Genomic DNA, 17,315 nt, shown 5'->3' with positions numbered 1-17,315 from the left:
TTTAATCATTTGGAAAGCTATTTGAGAACAATCTGGCGCTTGATGATGACGTAGCTGTAAGGTGCTTTTACTTGACGCAATTTCCGCCTGAACTTCCTTTCTAGCGTCGCGAGGCAGGGGGAAACAGCTTCAAATATGAGGTACGGCCTGGTCTAAAAAAATGTTGAACAATGAAAGTTTCAATTGCAAGTCAACATTTTTTCCCACTTTAAACTTAAAAGGTACGGGTTGACCATTTACTGTTTAGTTTTTAACTCAATGTTCGACTCGTGTCAGGAGTACATTGCCGGTGCGTGACACGACGTTACGTGTTGAGATACAATCCTTGAGCATCTGTAATAATCCAACTCATTTAGCCTCTTTATTTGGCGTGTAAATTGTAGAACAGTTGTTGATCACCAATTTAGTGACTATATTTATACGTTTTTCAAACATTTTTGGTGAGATTGGTTAAGCGGCTGTAGATAATGGATTGACGTTCGAGGCTCATTACGAGCTAGCATAAAGTAAGCACAGTAAGGAAAATAAAAAGTGTGTGAGGAATAATGGTTACCATTCAGCGTTCAAGAAAAAAATATATGCAATTTTTTTTCTGGACTGTTCTTTCCCCAAAACGTTGAAACGATTTTTTGTATGAGTTATTGAGGTAGAATCTTTTAAACGGAAAATACTGCTGAGAGAAACATCTCAATCCCTGAAGTGATCAACACATAAAGCACTATCGATAATTCTTGGCACTGTGTCACTTTGTTGATTGTGACGTCGAAAGGCTCTCACTTGTAGCATATTTTACCAATTTCATTTGCTATATTGACACACTTGTTCAAAATGACGTGGCAATGGTATGGCAATGCTTCATTTTTTTAGCATGTTTGCTGAACTATTTTGTAAAACATCATTCAAATCTCATATATTGTACTGCATGGGTCTTACTGAAGGATTTATTAAAATTGCATTTCTTAAAGGAAGCTAAAATGTAATCTGTCGCGGGCTAGAACTAGATTAAAATAGTCACTTAACTTTGACAAAGACCAGAATAAAAAATAATTAAGTTTGCATCAACTAAAACCTCATGAAAACGACTAAGATTGAAATCTGACCACATAGCCATACCTAAACTAAAAACAACCTGACATATTGATTGGGCTAAAACAGCCCACCTAAATGATACTGTAGGATGTTATCGTCCATTTCCTCTTGACAGAAGTTTATTAAATGCAAGTTTGTTTGTTTGTTTTTCATTCATGTAAGGGATTGATTCCCTCTTAATGGTAGCCTACATCATTTTTGAGCCACGGGATTAGGAAGGTACAGGATAAAAAGTTGATAGGAACATGATTATTCAGCAGGGAGAGAAACTTTTTTTCCTTGTCATAGCTAACCTCTAAGATTTGAGCAGTGCGGGAGTGTGTATCGTTCTGAATAGGTTCAAGACTGGATGAGAATTTGTTTTCAGCAGAACAGGATCTTCCTGTTTTTAATAGTGCTGTTCTAGGATAAAATGTTCTGTTTTTGTTTTTTCTGGGAGCATGAGATGATGTAGAAGTAAAAATCTACTCCCATGTCACCCTCTTGTGCAAACTACTAAAATAGAAGTCACAACAAATCTGAATATCCCCCCCTGTTTAGTGGTTACTCATCCCTAATTTGTGTTGCAGTAAGGTTTCCAGAGACACCTTGTATGAGGCCGTGAGGGAAGTCCTGTCAGGCTCAAGGGCTAAAAAGAGGAAGTGAGTATTCATAGCAGTATCTGGTTCATCCAGAAGCTGTCCTATGATGTCTAATGAGCGCATGTTTTGCTGTATCAGGTTTGTGGAGACAGTGGAGCTGCAGATCAGCCTGAAAAATTATGATCCCCAGAAGGACAAGCGTTTTTCTGGCACCGTCAGGTTGGACTGTTTTTCTGTTAAACCCATCCTTTTCCCTGTTTGCGCCTGGCCTTTGTTGAACGGTTGCTCAAAGCTGGGGGGGGGGGGTAGTTTATTGCGGACAGGCCGGTCGCAGGCATGGAGAAGTACTTTGGGTAGTCTGCTTGAGCTCTCATAGCAGAGCTCAACAGGCGGACCCCTACCCTGGGTCTTAAAACATGAGGGGAGGCTTTAAGGGTTTGAGCAATTTTTAGGCTCATGACCTTTGTGCCGACCAATGTTCACTATTTTGAATGAAGACCCCAGGCATGGTGGTGGTCTGGTAAGACTTTTAACTTTGAAACTGATATGACTCTTATCTGTTCTACATTAGACACAACCTCGTCTGTGTTCTGTGGGTAGCAGCAAAGTCTAGGATACTTGGGAAATTAGTTTAAAACAAAAAAATCCCACTTCCATAGATTAGGTTACATACTCTAGGATTTATTTTTGTCCCATCGGTATTTTATAAAAGAAATAAGTAAAGCGAGGCAGGGAAGTGAAAATGATCACCAAACATGAATGCATATTGATCAGTGTAATCTATAGTAACACACATATATCGTACATAATAATAAATTAACGCAGTACTAGATGGTTAATTGACAAACTTTATAGCGCAACCTACCTTGACAGTGTGTGTCTTGAAAAGATGCTAAATGTCACTAGACTGTGTAGATGTGTGTGTAATGAGCGACTGGGGTGCCATTTCATCTTACTGCTCTCATTCCTATACCCACTGCCATTGTTTTTTTTTTTTTAATAGCATAGAAACACATTGTCCCAACGGGAGTGAAAGGGTTACTGTGGTGGATGTCATTTAGTGTAAAAATTTGATCAGTTATTATTTAGAGTAGGTAACTGGAAGCTTTTTTTTTTTTAAATACATATATGAATGGTGGGTGAGGTGATGCTGGTGCAGGTTTCCAAGTGCCAACTTTTGTGACCTTTTAATGTGTAGGCTGAAGACTCTCCCTAGGCCAAAATTCTCAGTCTGCCTTCTGGGAGACCAGCAGCATTGTGATGAGGCCAAAGCTGCTGACCTGCCGCACATGGATGTGGAGGCTCTGAAGAAACTCAACAAGAACAAGAAGCTGGTCAAAAAGCTTGGTGAGGAGCAGTCTTTGGGTTGTTTTTGGATTTTTCATTACTATCATTACTGTAGTTACTTTGTTTTGACTTGTTTTTCAAGCTTTTTTTTTGTTGTTGTTAAATTTATGGAATGTAACATAATATTACTAGGTAAAGTAAGGTCGGCTACAATTTTTAAACTGTTTTTTTTCTGTATGAACTTACTGCTATATCAACATTAATTCTGTATGCTTAAATTGAACTCTAAAGTTCATCTTAGTTCAATTTTCTACAGTTTTGCAATTGTAAGTTTTTTTAAAAGCCTCTTTATTCTTCTCAATATTACTTTTATGCATTTTTCTGGACTGTAATAACCTTGGTAAAAATTAAAGTTTGCATTTTGAGTCTGCTTAGGATATTTAGTATTTGCTACTCTTCCAGCCAAGAAGTATGATGCCTTCCTGGCCTCCGAGTCTCTGATCAAGCAGATCCCTCGTATCCTGGGACCTGGGCTCAACAAGGCGGGCAAGTTCCCCTCATTGCTCACCCACAATGAGAACCTAAATACCAAAGTGGATGAGGTCAAATCCACCATCAAGTTCCAGATGAAGAAGGTAAGCTGAGCCGCAAACGTCCTCCGCCATGACTTGCAGCAACATTTCATCTCGGGTTTGTGCGCCTTAGGTGCTCTGCCTGGCCGTGGCCGTCGGACACGTGAAGATGACTGAGGACGAGCTGGTGTACAACATCCACCTGGCCGTCAACTTCCTGGTGTCGCTGCTCAAGAAGAACTGGCAAAACGTGCGCGCCCTCTACATCAAGAGCACCATGGGAAAGCCCCAGCGGCTCTACTAAATGAGATTTTCTACAAAGAATAAAAAAAAATGTGGACTTTCCAACAATAAAAATGTAGACTTTCCAATAATGTTGTTGTGCAATTATTAATGTTTGGCATTTTGCTTGCTGTTGGGCACGGGTGTAACGCTCATTTTTATTTTGGGCCACAATGTAGTCATAGCTTCTTTCAGAGGAATGGTATGACAGTACAGTCAAATTTTAAGTGTTCATCATACACTTGTAGTTTTGAAAACTCAAAAATGCTCATGCCCCACAAAGTAATTTTGAAGACAACTTGCAAGTTTGGTACTTTAGTGGGCCACCTAAACGATATACCCGGCCGTGAGTTTGACACCTGCGCTAAACATGGCTAGCAAGAGGCTCAGAGCTACGTGTCCCGTTTTGCCTTAACTGTGGATCTCTTAATGGGATTATCTATTCTCACTGAGGCTGAGAGTGAGTCCAAACGCCAAGTAGCTGCTGTAAAATTGTGAAGGACAACTAATAGATAGCGTTCACCAGGGTTTAAAGTTAAAAAAAAAAAGGTGGGGGGGTGGTGCTCAAGATGAAGCCTGGCCTGGCTGTCCTACACCCGCAGGTGAGTTAAATCGACAGGGTCGATCAAAAATGATAACACACAAACCGACTTCTTGTCTTTCAGGAGGATGTGGAGTCCAATGGCTGTCCGGTGTCATTTCATGGTGATGACGACAGTGATTCGGGTAAGTTTCTTTTAACTTCGAGGTCAAACAAGGGTGTGCAGCAGGCATGTCCAAACCCGGTCCCAGAGGGCCACCTATCCTGCATGTTTTTGATGTTTCCGTCATCCGATGCGCCTGATTCAAATGATCAGGTTTGTTGTCAGGCTTCCGCTGAGCTTGCTGATGAGTTGATCATTTGAATCAGGGGAGATAGGAGGACAGAAACCTCCAAAACATGCTGGATAGGCGGCCCTCGAGGACTGGGTTTGGACGTGCCTGGTGTACAGGATCTTAACGGATAACCTCCGACACATTGTATTGTCAAAAGGTGCAAACCCTTTTTTGGGAGACCGGTGAAAATATGGCATGCTACAGGCACAACAATCTCAGAACCCACTTCTTTGTTGATGCGTGTTAGGGATTTGTTAACATTTGTTGGAAACGTCTTGCATCTAATTACAGAACAGTGTGCGTTGGAAATGTTCACGCCTTCACACAGTTACTTTCACTACCAATTTTTTTTTTCTTTGGAAAAAGCTATGGGATTTATTACTTGCTTATAAATCTAGAATACTCTGGGAAATTTAAAAAAAATCCCACGTCCTTATAATAGGTTGCAAGCCCTGGGATATTTTGTCCCATCGACTATTGAATGATGATAATAATAATAGTAATAATAATAATAATAATAATCATATAAATGTTCGAGAGAAGTGAAAATGATCACCAAACGGCCCGCCTCATCATTTTAATGTGGCCCGCAAAATGTTGATCATGACTTTAATATTCTGACGAAAATACCAAAGATTGAATTTTTTTCCACCACAATTGTTCCCGCAAGGGCAAGAGTTTCACATAAAGAGTCCCCAACATGCAGCTAAAACCAAGGGCACACACACAAGTTTTTTTTTTTCTCCGATCATACTGGGGACATTCCATAACATAATGCTTTGGCTTTCCTTGCCCATCACAACATATCTCATAATCCTAGCCCTAATAACCAAAATTTTTTTCAGATGTGCACTCGAAAAGCGAGTCCTGACCCTCAAAAAAAGGTCTGAATTTTGGGGGTCCACCAAAGTGGTCCCCATAAGGGCAAGAGGTTCCCACAAAGAAAGAAAAACACGGATCTTGGTTCCCAACTTGTGGCAAAAACCAAGAGCACGCACTCACTCACTCAAAATGTTATTTTCCTCTATCATTGTGGGGACATACCATTAACATAATGCATTGCATCTCCTATTCCACAGGGGTCAAACATATGACCTGTTCTGGCCCGCAAACGTGTTTAATCTGGCCTGTGAGTTGATTTTGGAATGTTAAGTATAAAAAATGAGCTGAATTTTTGTCTTTTTTTTTTAAAATGTAATATAAATATACACCGTGATTTCATTGGTGCGGCCCACTTGAGAATAAATTTGCCTCCATGTGTCCCGCAAGCTTAAATGAGTTTGACACCCCTGGAACATGACACGGTATTAAGCGAGACATTATTTTGGTCTCAGTGTTCAGTGGTAAAATTTTCAATAATAATTGTGCACGTGTATTATAACCAAGTTTTTTGCATGACAGAAATCGGTCAGGAGGAGCCATCACCCACTCTTTGGAATAAGTTGTCAATCATAGACCGAGTGGGCCTCAACAGGTCTAAGCCGGACAACCACAAATGATTTTTTTTTTTCTTGTATGACAGTCGAATATGCTCATTAAACTTTTGTTTTCTTGACAGCTTGGAGGTGTCAGAGCGCGATTTGGAAGTAAGTCCATTTATTTCTTTTCAGAGCTTTGGCACGTTTGCGGATGGGGCAAACACATCGCAATCAGCAGAATGCCACAAAAACAAAAAGTAAACAAAAAGCAAACAAAACGTGCAAAAACTTTTTTTGCAAAGTTTTTCTTTTTACGTGTTTGCCTTTTTTGGCACCTGACCAATTATTAGTATTGCCTCATCCGCTGGTGTGGACTAGCTCTTTGAGACCTCACAGGGAATGTGAGGTGAATATGTCATAATTAGAGTATTATGACTTTTTAAGACTTTTGTATCATGGGAGTCCAGGCTAAGCCAATCAACAATCATTGAAAGGCTTGCAAATGCCATAAGTTGGCAGTTGCCAGTGGTTTTGGGGCACCAACACAACATCACCTATTGCACCCCGTACGCGGGTTGCTGTTGAAAGGATAAACGCAAAAATCGAGGGACATGAATGAGAAAACATTGGCTGATATGTCCAAAAATTGACAATATTTCCAATTTTGAATGGCAGTAAATGAGCCCGACATGGGCTCAATTTCACACCTATAGGATGTAGCTCTCAATTTCCTGTTTGCAACCATTTAGAAGGGACAGCAGAATAGCATATTGAAAGTCATCATGTTCCGACAATCTCTGCAGTATGTTAGCCTTCTCGTGTTTTTTTGTATGCTTTTCCTTTGATATCGCACATCAAAAACATCAAAAAGCCCATGCTGGGTCAAAATTTCCCCCTCAGAGGTTAAAATGCCAACTTGGCTGCATTATACTATGCATAGTATGTTGAAATGCATTGTCATTGTAAAATCTGTCATTTTGCCGCAAAAAAAACATCATCATCGCTCTAATTGTGTTTCTTTTGGAAATCCTCACTTTGACCCTCACAGAAGAACTTCACTCAGATTGCCTTGGCATTCCGCTGTGACCAATACACTCTGAAGCAGAGGCTCTTGGCGGAAGAGCATGCCCGCAACCTGGCCGAAGAGAATGTCCTGCTGGAGCTGTCCAGAGGCAGAGAGACGCTGGAGGTGCACAACAGAGGAACTCTTTAAATGAGGCACATTAGTTTCAGGACTTAAAAGCTCTCCTGATTTGTTCTTACAGTTGCGTTCAAAAGTGTCTTTAAAAAGGTAAATGTCAGATTAGCTCAAATAAATTACACTTGAATATAAATCGGGGACACTGCACATTTCATTTCAAAGCAAGTACCGTAATTCCCCAAATATCTTTTCTTAAATTTCTTTTACCAAAAATGAGGGGCAAACGTATGGGTGCTTCTGATAAATGGTAAATTAAAATTATGGGCGTTTTGTTTGTTTGTTTGTTTTTAAACCCGACACCATTCTAGAAGTTTATCTGTCTGTAATTGCGTACAACATGGAACGGTAATCCATTTGACTCGTTTATTATTGCGGTCTTTGAGGATATACACACAATCATAAACTTGGTGAAACACGAATGCTGCTCACCTTTGTGTATTTATGGTAAAATGAACTCGAACTGCGTCACGAGGAAAAGGAAAAACAACTGCTCTGAGCGCTTTCAATGTTTCACCAGCGAGGCATTCATAGACTGCTCACAATGTGGGAAATCTGAAACATGCTTAACCAGTAACAAATGTATAATTTACGGATATAAACACAATACAATTTGAAGTTTACAAAAGAAGAGATTTATTCTGTTTTGCGATAGTTTTGACATTGTTGCCAAAGTGTTGGTGCGTCTTATACATGGTAACATAGAAAATACTATAATTTTACTCCAAAATTAAGGGTGCGTGTTGTACACAGGTGCATTTTATATTTGGGGAGTTACAGTAATAACATTTTATAATATTTCACAGGAAATCACATAATATTTCATATAAAATCAAGTATTTTTTTTTAAAACAATAGAAGCATTGGCATCTTTTTTTTTTTTTTTGGTAACTCTAAAATGTACTGTACAAGATGAGAAATTCTAAAAAAATTCAACTTTACTGAGTACCCTGCACTAATATTTTCTTGCATAACCAAGGTTTCTGATAGTTGCTTTGCATCTGTGGTGCATAGTGTTTACCGATTTCCAGCAACGGTCAACAGGTATTGCTATCAATTGCGGACTATGTTGCACAATTACTTTGTGTTTCTTGGTTTTGCCTCATGAACAATGTTTGCCAATGTTTTTTTTTTCTCAGCCCACAAGTTATCTATGTGATTGAGATTTAGTTGGTGTTCCTCCGAAACCATGATTTTGCTCCCTTGCTGGTGTGTGGGTCATTGTTTTTGAAACATCCGCAGTTGGCCTTCATCTCCAAGCTGTCCAATATGATTTACTTGGTCACGCTTGCTGGTTGGACTGGGCAGGCACTAAAGAGGGTCAATGTGGTGTATAACAAGCAATTTAAAATGCCATTTGCATCATATGAGCAGAAATGTGTGCCTGTGGTCCTTTACAGGCACTAAAGGGCCTTTGTCTGGACAGCAAGCGCAGTAAAATTCTACAGAGGTTGGAGCTGTCGCTGGACATCCTCACTAGCACAGTTGAACGCATCGCCAACACGGCTGAGGTGCTTGGAGCGGTGCACCAGGTAATGCTCGTTTATACTGTAAGTTCCTTTCTTTATCCTAGGAATCAAGTTGGAGAAGGTTTTTTTTTTTTTTTTATTGTGGACCTGTGAGGAATACTTGGCACATATAGCACAGTTATTCCACACAGGTGGGCAACTTACATTTTTTGGATGGTCCGAGATCCGCCCCCTTTCCGTCATCGTCGGTCTGTCATTTTTTTCAAGCCAAACTAAATTGATTGATGTCGTTTTTCCCAACGTTCTGCCACCTCTAGGGGGCGTCATATGAAAAGCGGTTCCTTGTCTTTCATTCATGTTTTTCTGATTTTGTATTTACATTTAAAATGAACACCATGTCTTTGATTCGACAGTTACATTTCATTTGAGACATAACACAATTATATCAGTGTAACATAACAACGACGGTAGCTCGGGATTTAACTCTCAGCTATGATACTCTATTATGTATTACACAGGGGACGGTAGGGAGTAGTTGTTAATAATACTTGCTAAACGACATTATTTTGCCGTGCGTGACTCTAAAAGTTGGTTCTCATTTATAACTGCCTGCTCTACAACTACAGGAGACAGTTTCATTAAAATTTGTCTAAATTTCATCTGCCACATACACTACAAGTTAAAGTATTGCTGAGGTTGAATTTACTCAAAAAACACGTCTTTAATTAGGGAATTAAAAAAAAATCTATCTTGCATTTCCTGGCCAAGAGCCAATGAGAGAAAAAAATACCAATTGGTCTTCATTCATTGGTTACTTGAACCGTATGCCAGAATGCTCTTATCAACAAGAAAGCTGAAACCCCAAATAAGAAAGGAGCAACTAAAAATTAATCTCAGCTGTGTTGTGGTCGCGAATAACAAGTTGTGAAATGATCAAACTTAAATTTATTTACTCAAGCGTCTATAATGTTTCACTGCTTGGTGATACTGTTAACTATTGATACGAAGAGTATAAACTGATTACAGTTTCTACTATCAAGATGCAGCAATAAAGCAGATAATTGTTTGTTACAATTTCTACTATCAAGATGCAGTAATAAAGCAGATAAATGATAAAAGTCAGTTGAATTATACTATAAGATCGCAAGCAATAAGGTGTGTGGCGGATTTACGGCCATCTGACGTGATATCTATCCCGACGATTACAATGATGGATGAAAATTGCAATGCCGACATTTTTTATTTGCCTTTTTTTAAGCATTCCTGTCATTGGTCAGGCCATCAGCAAAATGGGCGTCGTCCGGCGACAGTCCGTCAGTGCTGACAAAGTGCCCACCTCTGTTATACCAAAGGGCAATACCTGGCACAAACGAAAATGCGAACGAGCTAAACGCATAAAAGTGCAGCACGATATAACATGCCGAAGATAAGAACGAACATTGGCTAGCATGTAAACCATAGTTGGGCGAATGATCCTAAATGACAACATTAATGACAAATCGAAATCTTCTATTCTATTTATTTTTTTATGAATTCTCCTAAAGGATTTAAGTACCTTGGAATTTTTATTACCCCAGACGTGAAATCTCTAATACCTGTTAACTATGATCCAGTTATATTAAAAATGAAAGAAAGTTTAAACAGGTGGATTTCACTCGCTTTTACTTTGATTGGTCGTTTAAACATTTTAAAAATGAATGTGCTCCCAACCCCCTCGCAATTTTTTCCACGACATGAAAATACAGTATTATGGAATACATTTGCGTTATCTCCCATTTGACAGAGGTGGCCCAAAGGTACCAACTTGACAATAAAATTGACTTTGAAATCTAATCTGGTATTACTGGGCAGCTCAATTAAGAGCTGCCAGAATGTGGCTTTTACCCAAGCCACAATTATCCTGGGCACCGTCCACAAAAGGACGAGGACTAGACTTATATCTATAATCCGACTCTGTTTAGATTTGAAAGAAAAACACACCAAATCCGTTTGTTAAGAATACTTTGATGATATGGTACGAGGGGCACCAAGCATTCAGGGATAGCCCACTTCTATCTTGTTTTACACCAATCTGGGGAAATACAGAATTCAAACCAGGTAAAAATGACTTGGGCTTTAAACAGTGGTCACAAAAGGAATTCATAGGATCATGGATCTTTCTAAGAGTGACATATTCATGTCTTTTAATGAAATTAAAGACACATTTAACATCCCACTTTTTTAAATACTTGCAGATGCGTAGTTTCATTTACTCTAAACTAAACCGTTCAAATTCTCCCTTCCCGTTGTCGGCGCTAGAAATGTACGTAACTGTCAGGTTCATTTGTTAGACTTTTGTAAGAAGTGTTTGAGACAAAACAATAACAAGACAGTTTTCTCACAGCATACCCTTTCTTCTTTGCAAGCAGTTAGTTATATTTTGTAGCAAATTTATAGTCACTATAATAATTAGAATCCTAATCCTAATCATTCTCACAGCAAAGCATTTCGTCATTGCAAGCATTTATATTTTGTAGCAAATGTATCATCACTATATCGACAATAATTCTAACAGTAACGTAGCCTCAGCAGGACAAAGGTCAGATCTCTGTTATGCAATCGATTTTCAACATATTCCAGAGTCATCCGTCACAAAGAGAAAGTTGTGCAGCGTAGACCTGGGTGAGGATATACTAGATTATGAATGGAGCCAAATATGCTCAGAAGCTCAAAAAATATCGATGAATTCCAGATTCAAACTGATACAATATAACTTGATAATGAGATTGTACATGGCCCCAGGAAAGATGAACAAGTTATAAATGTTCCAGATATATGTGTGAAATGTCAAATTTGCAAAGGCATGTTTTTACACTGTATATGGGAATGTGAGAAAATACAGAACTTCTGGAAAGAAATAATTATTAGAATTTCCAAAATTATCACCAAGCCAATTCCTCTCACTCCTTAACTCTGTATTTTGGGTCTTTACCCTGAAAATCTTTCCTTAAATAAATATGAAATAAAACTGATCAATATTTGCCTTATTCATACAAAATGTCTGATTTCTTTGCATTGGAGGGATTTATTAGGCCCCCAAATTGGTTGTTGGCTTGACGATCTGTCATATTGTCCCCCTGACGCATAAAGTACTAAATGAGATTTGACCTCTGTTGCTTTGATCCATATTTTCCCAACGCTGGTCTCTTTTTGATGCGCTCACTCTGAGATCCGAACACTTAGTATTCTATATTTAAGATGCATAGAAAGACACTGCACTGTTCTATAATGTGATGTATTTTTCTTTTCGATTTTTTTTTTTTTTCCTTTAGAAAGATGAGATGTAATGTGGATGGGTGTAGGGTGGGGTTTGTACGTCAATGTGTATGTCTAAAATTGCTGACTATCAAAGTTGATAATGTCTTCCATGTTGGTATACATTTTGATTAAAATTGTAATTAATTAAAGAATCTCTGTTTTCTCTATTACCAATAAAGCTATGCATCAGGCAAAAAAAGAGATGTGAAGGAAATTAATACATTTTCAACAAGTTAAAAATAAATGAATAAATGACAACATTCATACAAAGAAAGTACAACATACAGACACTCATGGGCCAGATTTCACAGATGTGCGTGTCACCGAAAGTCTCCTGACTGCTCAAATCGAAACCCTCAGCGGCCTTCCTAACTTCAAAATGTAATATCAACAATGGCCAGAGATGGCGCCAAAAAACAAAGCACAAATGAATGAAGAGTTAAAGGGTAACCCAAACCAGTTCCAAACATTATTTCGGGCCCGGTATCAGTTGAGCCACGGACCGGTACCGGGCCACGGACCGGCGGTTGGGGACCTCTGAATTGTAGTATGTGCCATGGAAAGGAAACGTTTGAGTAAGCTAAGGGACCGCGATTGGGTTTCTGCCTTTTATGTGCACCAGGAGGCTCGTGTCAGTCGAGCAGTGGAACTCATGGTGGCACACGTGGAGAATGTTAGGAGGCGACTGGAGCGACAGGAGGCGGAGCTGGAGGAAGCCAAGAAGTTGATCCACCAGCAGAACTGCAGGAGCATCGACGACGCTGGAGCTCCTCTCGGTCTCTAATCATTCAAACATTTTGTACTTTTCCGATGTTTGACTTGACAGGCTTTGTCTCATTTCTAGATCCAGACGAAAGTGACAGCTGGAAGAAAAGCTTCCAGCAGGTATCAGGCTATATTGTTTTTTTTTTTTTGTAAGACGGCTGGCAACCCCCGCTTGCTTTCATCTCTCTGCTCTTTGCTAGAATGGCAGTCGCCGCAGAGTCAGTGTGTCATTGATTCCAAGTGACATCCAGGTGAGGCTTCTTGCTTCTCTAGTCATCTCCCCATCCCGCTGGTCCATGGGCCCTGACAGAAATGTTTGGAGTCCCAAAGGTCGCAAGTAAAAAGGACTAAATAAGTTCAAGGATCAAACTACATTTAAGACGTGAGCAAAGACCAACGACAGATATTAACAAATTTCACAGTCAAATTCAAATAGAATGAACTTACATGTAGCATCGGTCATCATCATCGTCTCTGTACCGTAAGGGTTCATTTTGGTAGAAAAGCCCCCTTTTTAGTTTGTGTGTTTGTTTTTTTAGTTTCAATATGTCTGTTTTGTTCCTCTTATTGCGTTTCTGAAGCATTTTGTTGTCGTTTACTTTCTGGCTCATTGTTACCCGATTGTGTAATATTCAACCTGTCGCTGATCCAATAAAAATGGCTGAGTTTACTTTGTTTTGGGCCTAAAGATAACACCTTTTTATAAGGCGTTTTAGAAGGGAGGGGGTATTAAAAAAATACAACCCAAAAAACTGATCCCAGCATGTTTGTGAGGACTATACAGTCTACTGTGCATTTTTTCTGAATGAAAATGAAATATTCAAAAAAAAAGAAGCAAGAATGGTGTTGGCCCATGTGGCCCATGGGCCAGTCTTTGCATAATATCAAGTTCAATTTGTGTGATCCAATAAACTGTTTTTTTCTTAGCCTCTCCAAAATGCAAAGCGAGAGTCCAAGAAGCGTGCCGCTCATGGAGAAGTTGACACCGGCAGTAAGCTGTTCCCCGCTTGCCCGTCTCCCTGCTTAAGCTCAGCATCCAGCTGCAGCGTCATCAACAAGGACGACGGCTACTTGGTGGATGACAGGTCCTACTTTGTGCCACCTCCGTCGCTGATTTTATCCTCTTTTTCTAACACCTTCTTCGTCTCCCAGGCCAGTCAATCCAGATGAAGTGTCTACTCCTGTGTCACCCTCAGAAGCACCTCCCCCTCACTCTCTTATCTCAGAGCGTCCTGTCCCATGCAAAGCAGCGACTGACAAAAAAGTGCCTCACAAAAGGTAAAAGGTATATCCGAACCACAATTTGATGACTTGCACTATGAGACACTTTAAATATTCCGCCTTTATTCAAGTCATAACGCTCAGCATTTTTAACACTGTCGGTGAGCAAACAAGGGTCCCCAACCTAGTTATCACCAAGGACCGGTCAGAACTACTTGTGCATCACCGACGATGACTCCTCTCAATTGAAGCCACACCGTCCTTCCTCACTAAAAAATGTAATATCAACGGCGGCCACGGGCGCCGGCACCCAAAAACACCAAACAAAGCACAAACGAATGAACTGTTAAAGAATAAATAAATCAGTTCCTAAACATCATTATTTCAGTTGATCCACGGACCGCTTCTGTTGGTGGACTTCAGCGTTAGAGGTCAAATCATGTTATATTGACTTACCCTAAGTGAATTTCAGTGATACAAAGCACATACAAGCACGCAGAGAACATATAAACTGCACACAGGAAGACCAGAGCCAGAATCGTGCTCACGACCTCCACATGGGGAGCAGACGTGTAAGCCGGTCTTCCACCACGCCACCTAACAATGTTGTGTTTTTAGGAACGTTAACTCATCACAGTTCAGTTGCTCATCAGGGTTTCATGTCGTTTCTGAAATTGCAAGTGTAAAGTTTTTATTCAGCTTCCCAGCAGCAACATTTTGGTGTACAAATGATTGTTTCTAATTTTAACTGGAGATGTGTCTCCTGGTCTTGGTCCTGGTCTTGCAGTGGCACGCTGGACACAACGAGGCCGAGACACAAGAGGCACGCATTGGCAAAAAAAAAGGCTGACGAGAGGAAGAGAACAAAGGACTGCCAGCAGATTCCTGTGTAAGTCTCCATTTTTTTGTTCAAAAATAGAACCTAATGAAAGAATTTACTGTAATCATGTTGACGCCGATGGCTGTCGTCTTCAGATCGTCATGCAGGCAACGCAGCTTGGCTCGCAGTCGCCCACTGCTTTTCTGCGCCTTTGTGATCCTCTCCTTCATCACGTGGATTTTTGTCTCTGTATGAGAATTTTAACCCCTGGGTGTCTGGGCATTTTTCACTAGCCTGGCCTTATTGTCACCCAGCTTAGGCTAACTTTGAATGGGCCGTAACATCATCAGATATAAATATATATAAATACATACTGTAAATTACAAAATATAAAAATTGTAAAATGTGATAATAGCAAAAGTAACTACTCTGTATACAGTGGGCCCCCGGTTTACGAACCCCGTTTTACGTTTTTTTCATCTTACAACGCGGACCGCGGCGTTTTTTTTTGTCCCCCTCTTACGCATAAGCCTTTCGTCTTACGAACCATCCAACATGCCGGTCAGTGTGTCCGCACTATTTTTTTCACTTTGCTGCATCAACAAAAACATCTTTTCTCGCATGTCAGGGACATGCCGATATGCTATTGGTCGATTAAGGTCACAGTCACGGTCTCAGTCATGGAGATGCCGATATGCTATTGGTCGATTAGGGTCACAGTCACGGTCTCAGTCACGGAGATGCGGATATGCTATTGGTCGGCGTCACGTCAGTCACAGAAATGCCGATATGCTATTGGCCGAACGCCCTCATCTAGACTGATGGGACGAGCTGGTCGGTGTGTTGTGAAGACTTTGCAAACTTTATCTGTTAGACATGGCTTCTAAAATTGCAAGTGGCGGTAAAGGAAGAAGAAAGAGGATGATGACAATAGAAACGAAGCAGGAAATAATAAAAAAATACAAAAGAGGCGCACGCATAGTTAACCTTGCTAATGAGTATGGCCGTAACCGCTCGGCAATATGTACATATCAATAACAAGGAAGCTATCATAGCAAGCAAGTCCTCTAAGGGCAAGACTTTCCTTGCCAGGGGACGGACCTCGGTCAACAACAAAATGGAGAGGCTTCTTCTATTATGGATTAAAGAGAAGAAAATCGCCGGTTATATGTTCTTGTTTAAGAAAAGTTCTTGTTTGAGAAAAAAAAAATCTGTGGGTTCGTCTCTGCTCCCCTCCGCATCCTCACACCACCAGCTCAAGTCACGTCGCCCCAAAGGTAAATGTCATTTTTCCTTTGTATATTTATGTTATTTAATTTAACTGTACAGTAGATTATGTTCCTTAATTTTAATATGTGTATAAAGTCATGATGTTTTTACCTAAGGTTTTTGCACGCATTCACTAATTAACATAGGTTTGGATTGCCCCGTCATACGAGCAATTCGAGTTACGAGCATAGCCGCTGAACGGATTAAGTTCGTAACACGGGGGTCCACTGATATTTATGAAATTGAAATAGGAATATTTATCATGTCATAATTAGAGTATTACGACTTTTCAAGACTTTTGCATTATGGGAGTCTGTGCACTAGTGTGTTTAGCAATGTTTTCACAGATTTGATCTTATTTTGAATTGATTATGACGTTGTCATCTTGTGACCTTTAATAAAAGCTCAGGTACGAGGAGAGTGTGCAGAGATCCAATTTAGACCGCTGCGGGTTCAAAATGACTTGAGTGGCCGCGTCTTTGACCTCCGAATTTCCTACTTGTTGTGGCGAGGGCCACTCCACCAATCAGGAGGCATGGTTCTCCCTTGACACAGGACTCATTTATGCCATATGTGACTTCCTCCCAGGCCAGTTTGACATCATCTGTCTGTGAAGGTCTGCTTGAAGTTTTGTATATAGTACCTCTACTTAAGAAATTAATTTGTTTTAGAAGTCATTTTCTAATATGAATTTTTCATAAGTAGGGGCATGTAAAGAGCCTAATCGGTTCCAAACCTAAAAAAAAGCTCATTAAACCTTTAAATTCATAACATTAATTGTAGCAGTTGATAATATGAATGCCGTTCATTTGTTTGCCTTAAGATGGTGCAGTGAGTCGTGGTGTGTTCAGAAAAGTTTGTTTAGGTCTTTTCATTTGGACATTTTTGATTTACATTTCCAGTTATCCAGGCATCATTTACAAGTCCAAGGGAACAATCATATTTATTTTGGGATAATTTTGAGCATTTAAGTTTACTTTAAGGTCATGCAAAGTACTTCCTGTATCTTATGCTAAAGTGCTGACGATGCTAACGTCAGACATGACAGCAAGCTAGTTAGTACGAGAAAGCATTTAGCGGTTTGTTTACAGCAGCCCAAAGCTGCTTTTGTGAATGTGCCAGACAGAAAACATTAGTGCGAAGAACTTGTTGTGGACAAGCCGGCAAATAA

The 17,315-nt window shown here is 39.9% G+C and overlaps 2 protein-coding genes across 3 annotated transcripts; both read left to right on the top strand.

Moving 5' to 3' along the window:
• Nucleotides 1-28: 28 nt before the first annotated feature.
• Nucleotides 29-3,903, top strand: rpl10a (ribosomal protein L10a). Its single transcript, XM_088407759.1, has 6 exons — nt 29-140; nt 1,659-1,730; nt 1,809-1,889; nt 2,869-3,017; nt 3,420-3,592; nt 3,663-3,903. The coding sequence occupies exons 1-6, from the start codon at nt 136-138 to the stop codon at nt 3,831-3,833; spliced, it is 651 nt and encodes a 216-aa protein (XP_088263885.1). The 5' UTR covers nt 29-135; the 3' UTR covers nt 3,834-3,903.
• Nucleotides 3,904-4,161: 258 nt separating this feature from the next.
• Nucleotides 4,162-16,562, top strand: irag3a (inositol 1,4,5-triphosphate receptor associated 3a). 2 transcript variants are annotated; one of them, XM_088407763.1, is made up of 13 exons: nt 4,163-4,413; nt 4,477-4,537; nt 6,089-6,161; nt 6,246-6,273; nt 7,154-7,294; nt 8,704-8,835; nt 12,692-12,845; nt 12,914-12,954; nt 13,035-13,085; nt 13,762-13,919; nt 13,987-14,112; nt 14,843-14,944; nt 15,031-16,562. In XM_088407763.1, the coding sequence occupies exons 1-13, from the start codon at nt 4,381-4,383 to the stop codon at nt 15,128-15,130; spliced, it is 1,200 nt and encodes a 399-aa protein (XP_088263889.1). In that variant the 5' UTR covers nt 4,163-4,380; the 3' UTR covers nt 15,131-16,562. The 2 variants fall into 2 exon arrangements, with proteins under 2 accessions (XP_088263890.1, XP_088263889.1); XM_088407764.1 differs by lacking the exon at nt 13,035-13,085 and having other exon boundaries at nt 4,162-4,413.
• Nucleotides 16,563-17,315: the final 753 nt, after the last annotated feature.

Source organism: Hippichthys cyanospilos, chromosome 2 (assembly GCF_059441005.1).
Source record: "Hippichthys cyanospilos isolate Australia breed blue-spotted pipefish chromosome 2, RoL_Hcya_1.0, whole genome shotgun sequence".
NCBI lineage: Eukaryota > Metazoa > Chordata > Actinopteri > Syngnathiformes > Syngnathidae > Hippichthys > Hippichthys cyanospilos.
Note: the sequence above shows the minus strand (reverse complement) of the source record. Positions and strands in the feature narration are given on the sequence as shown.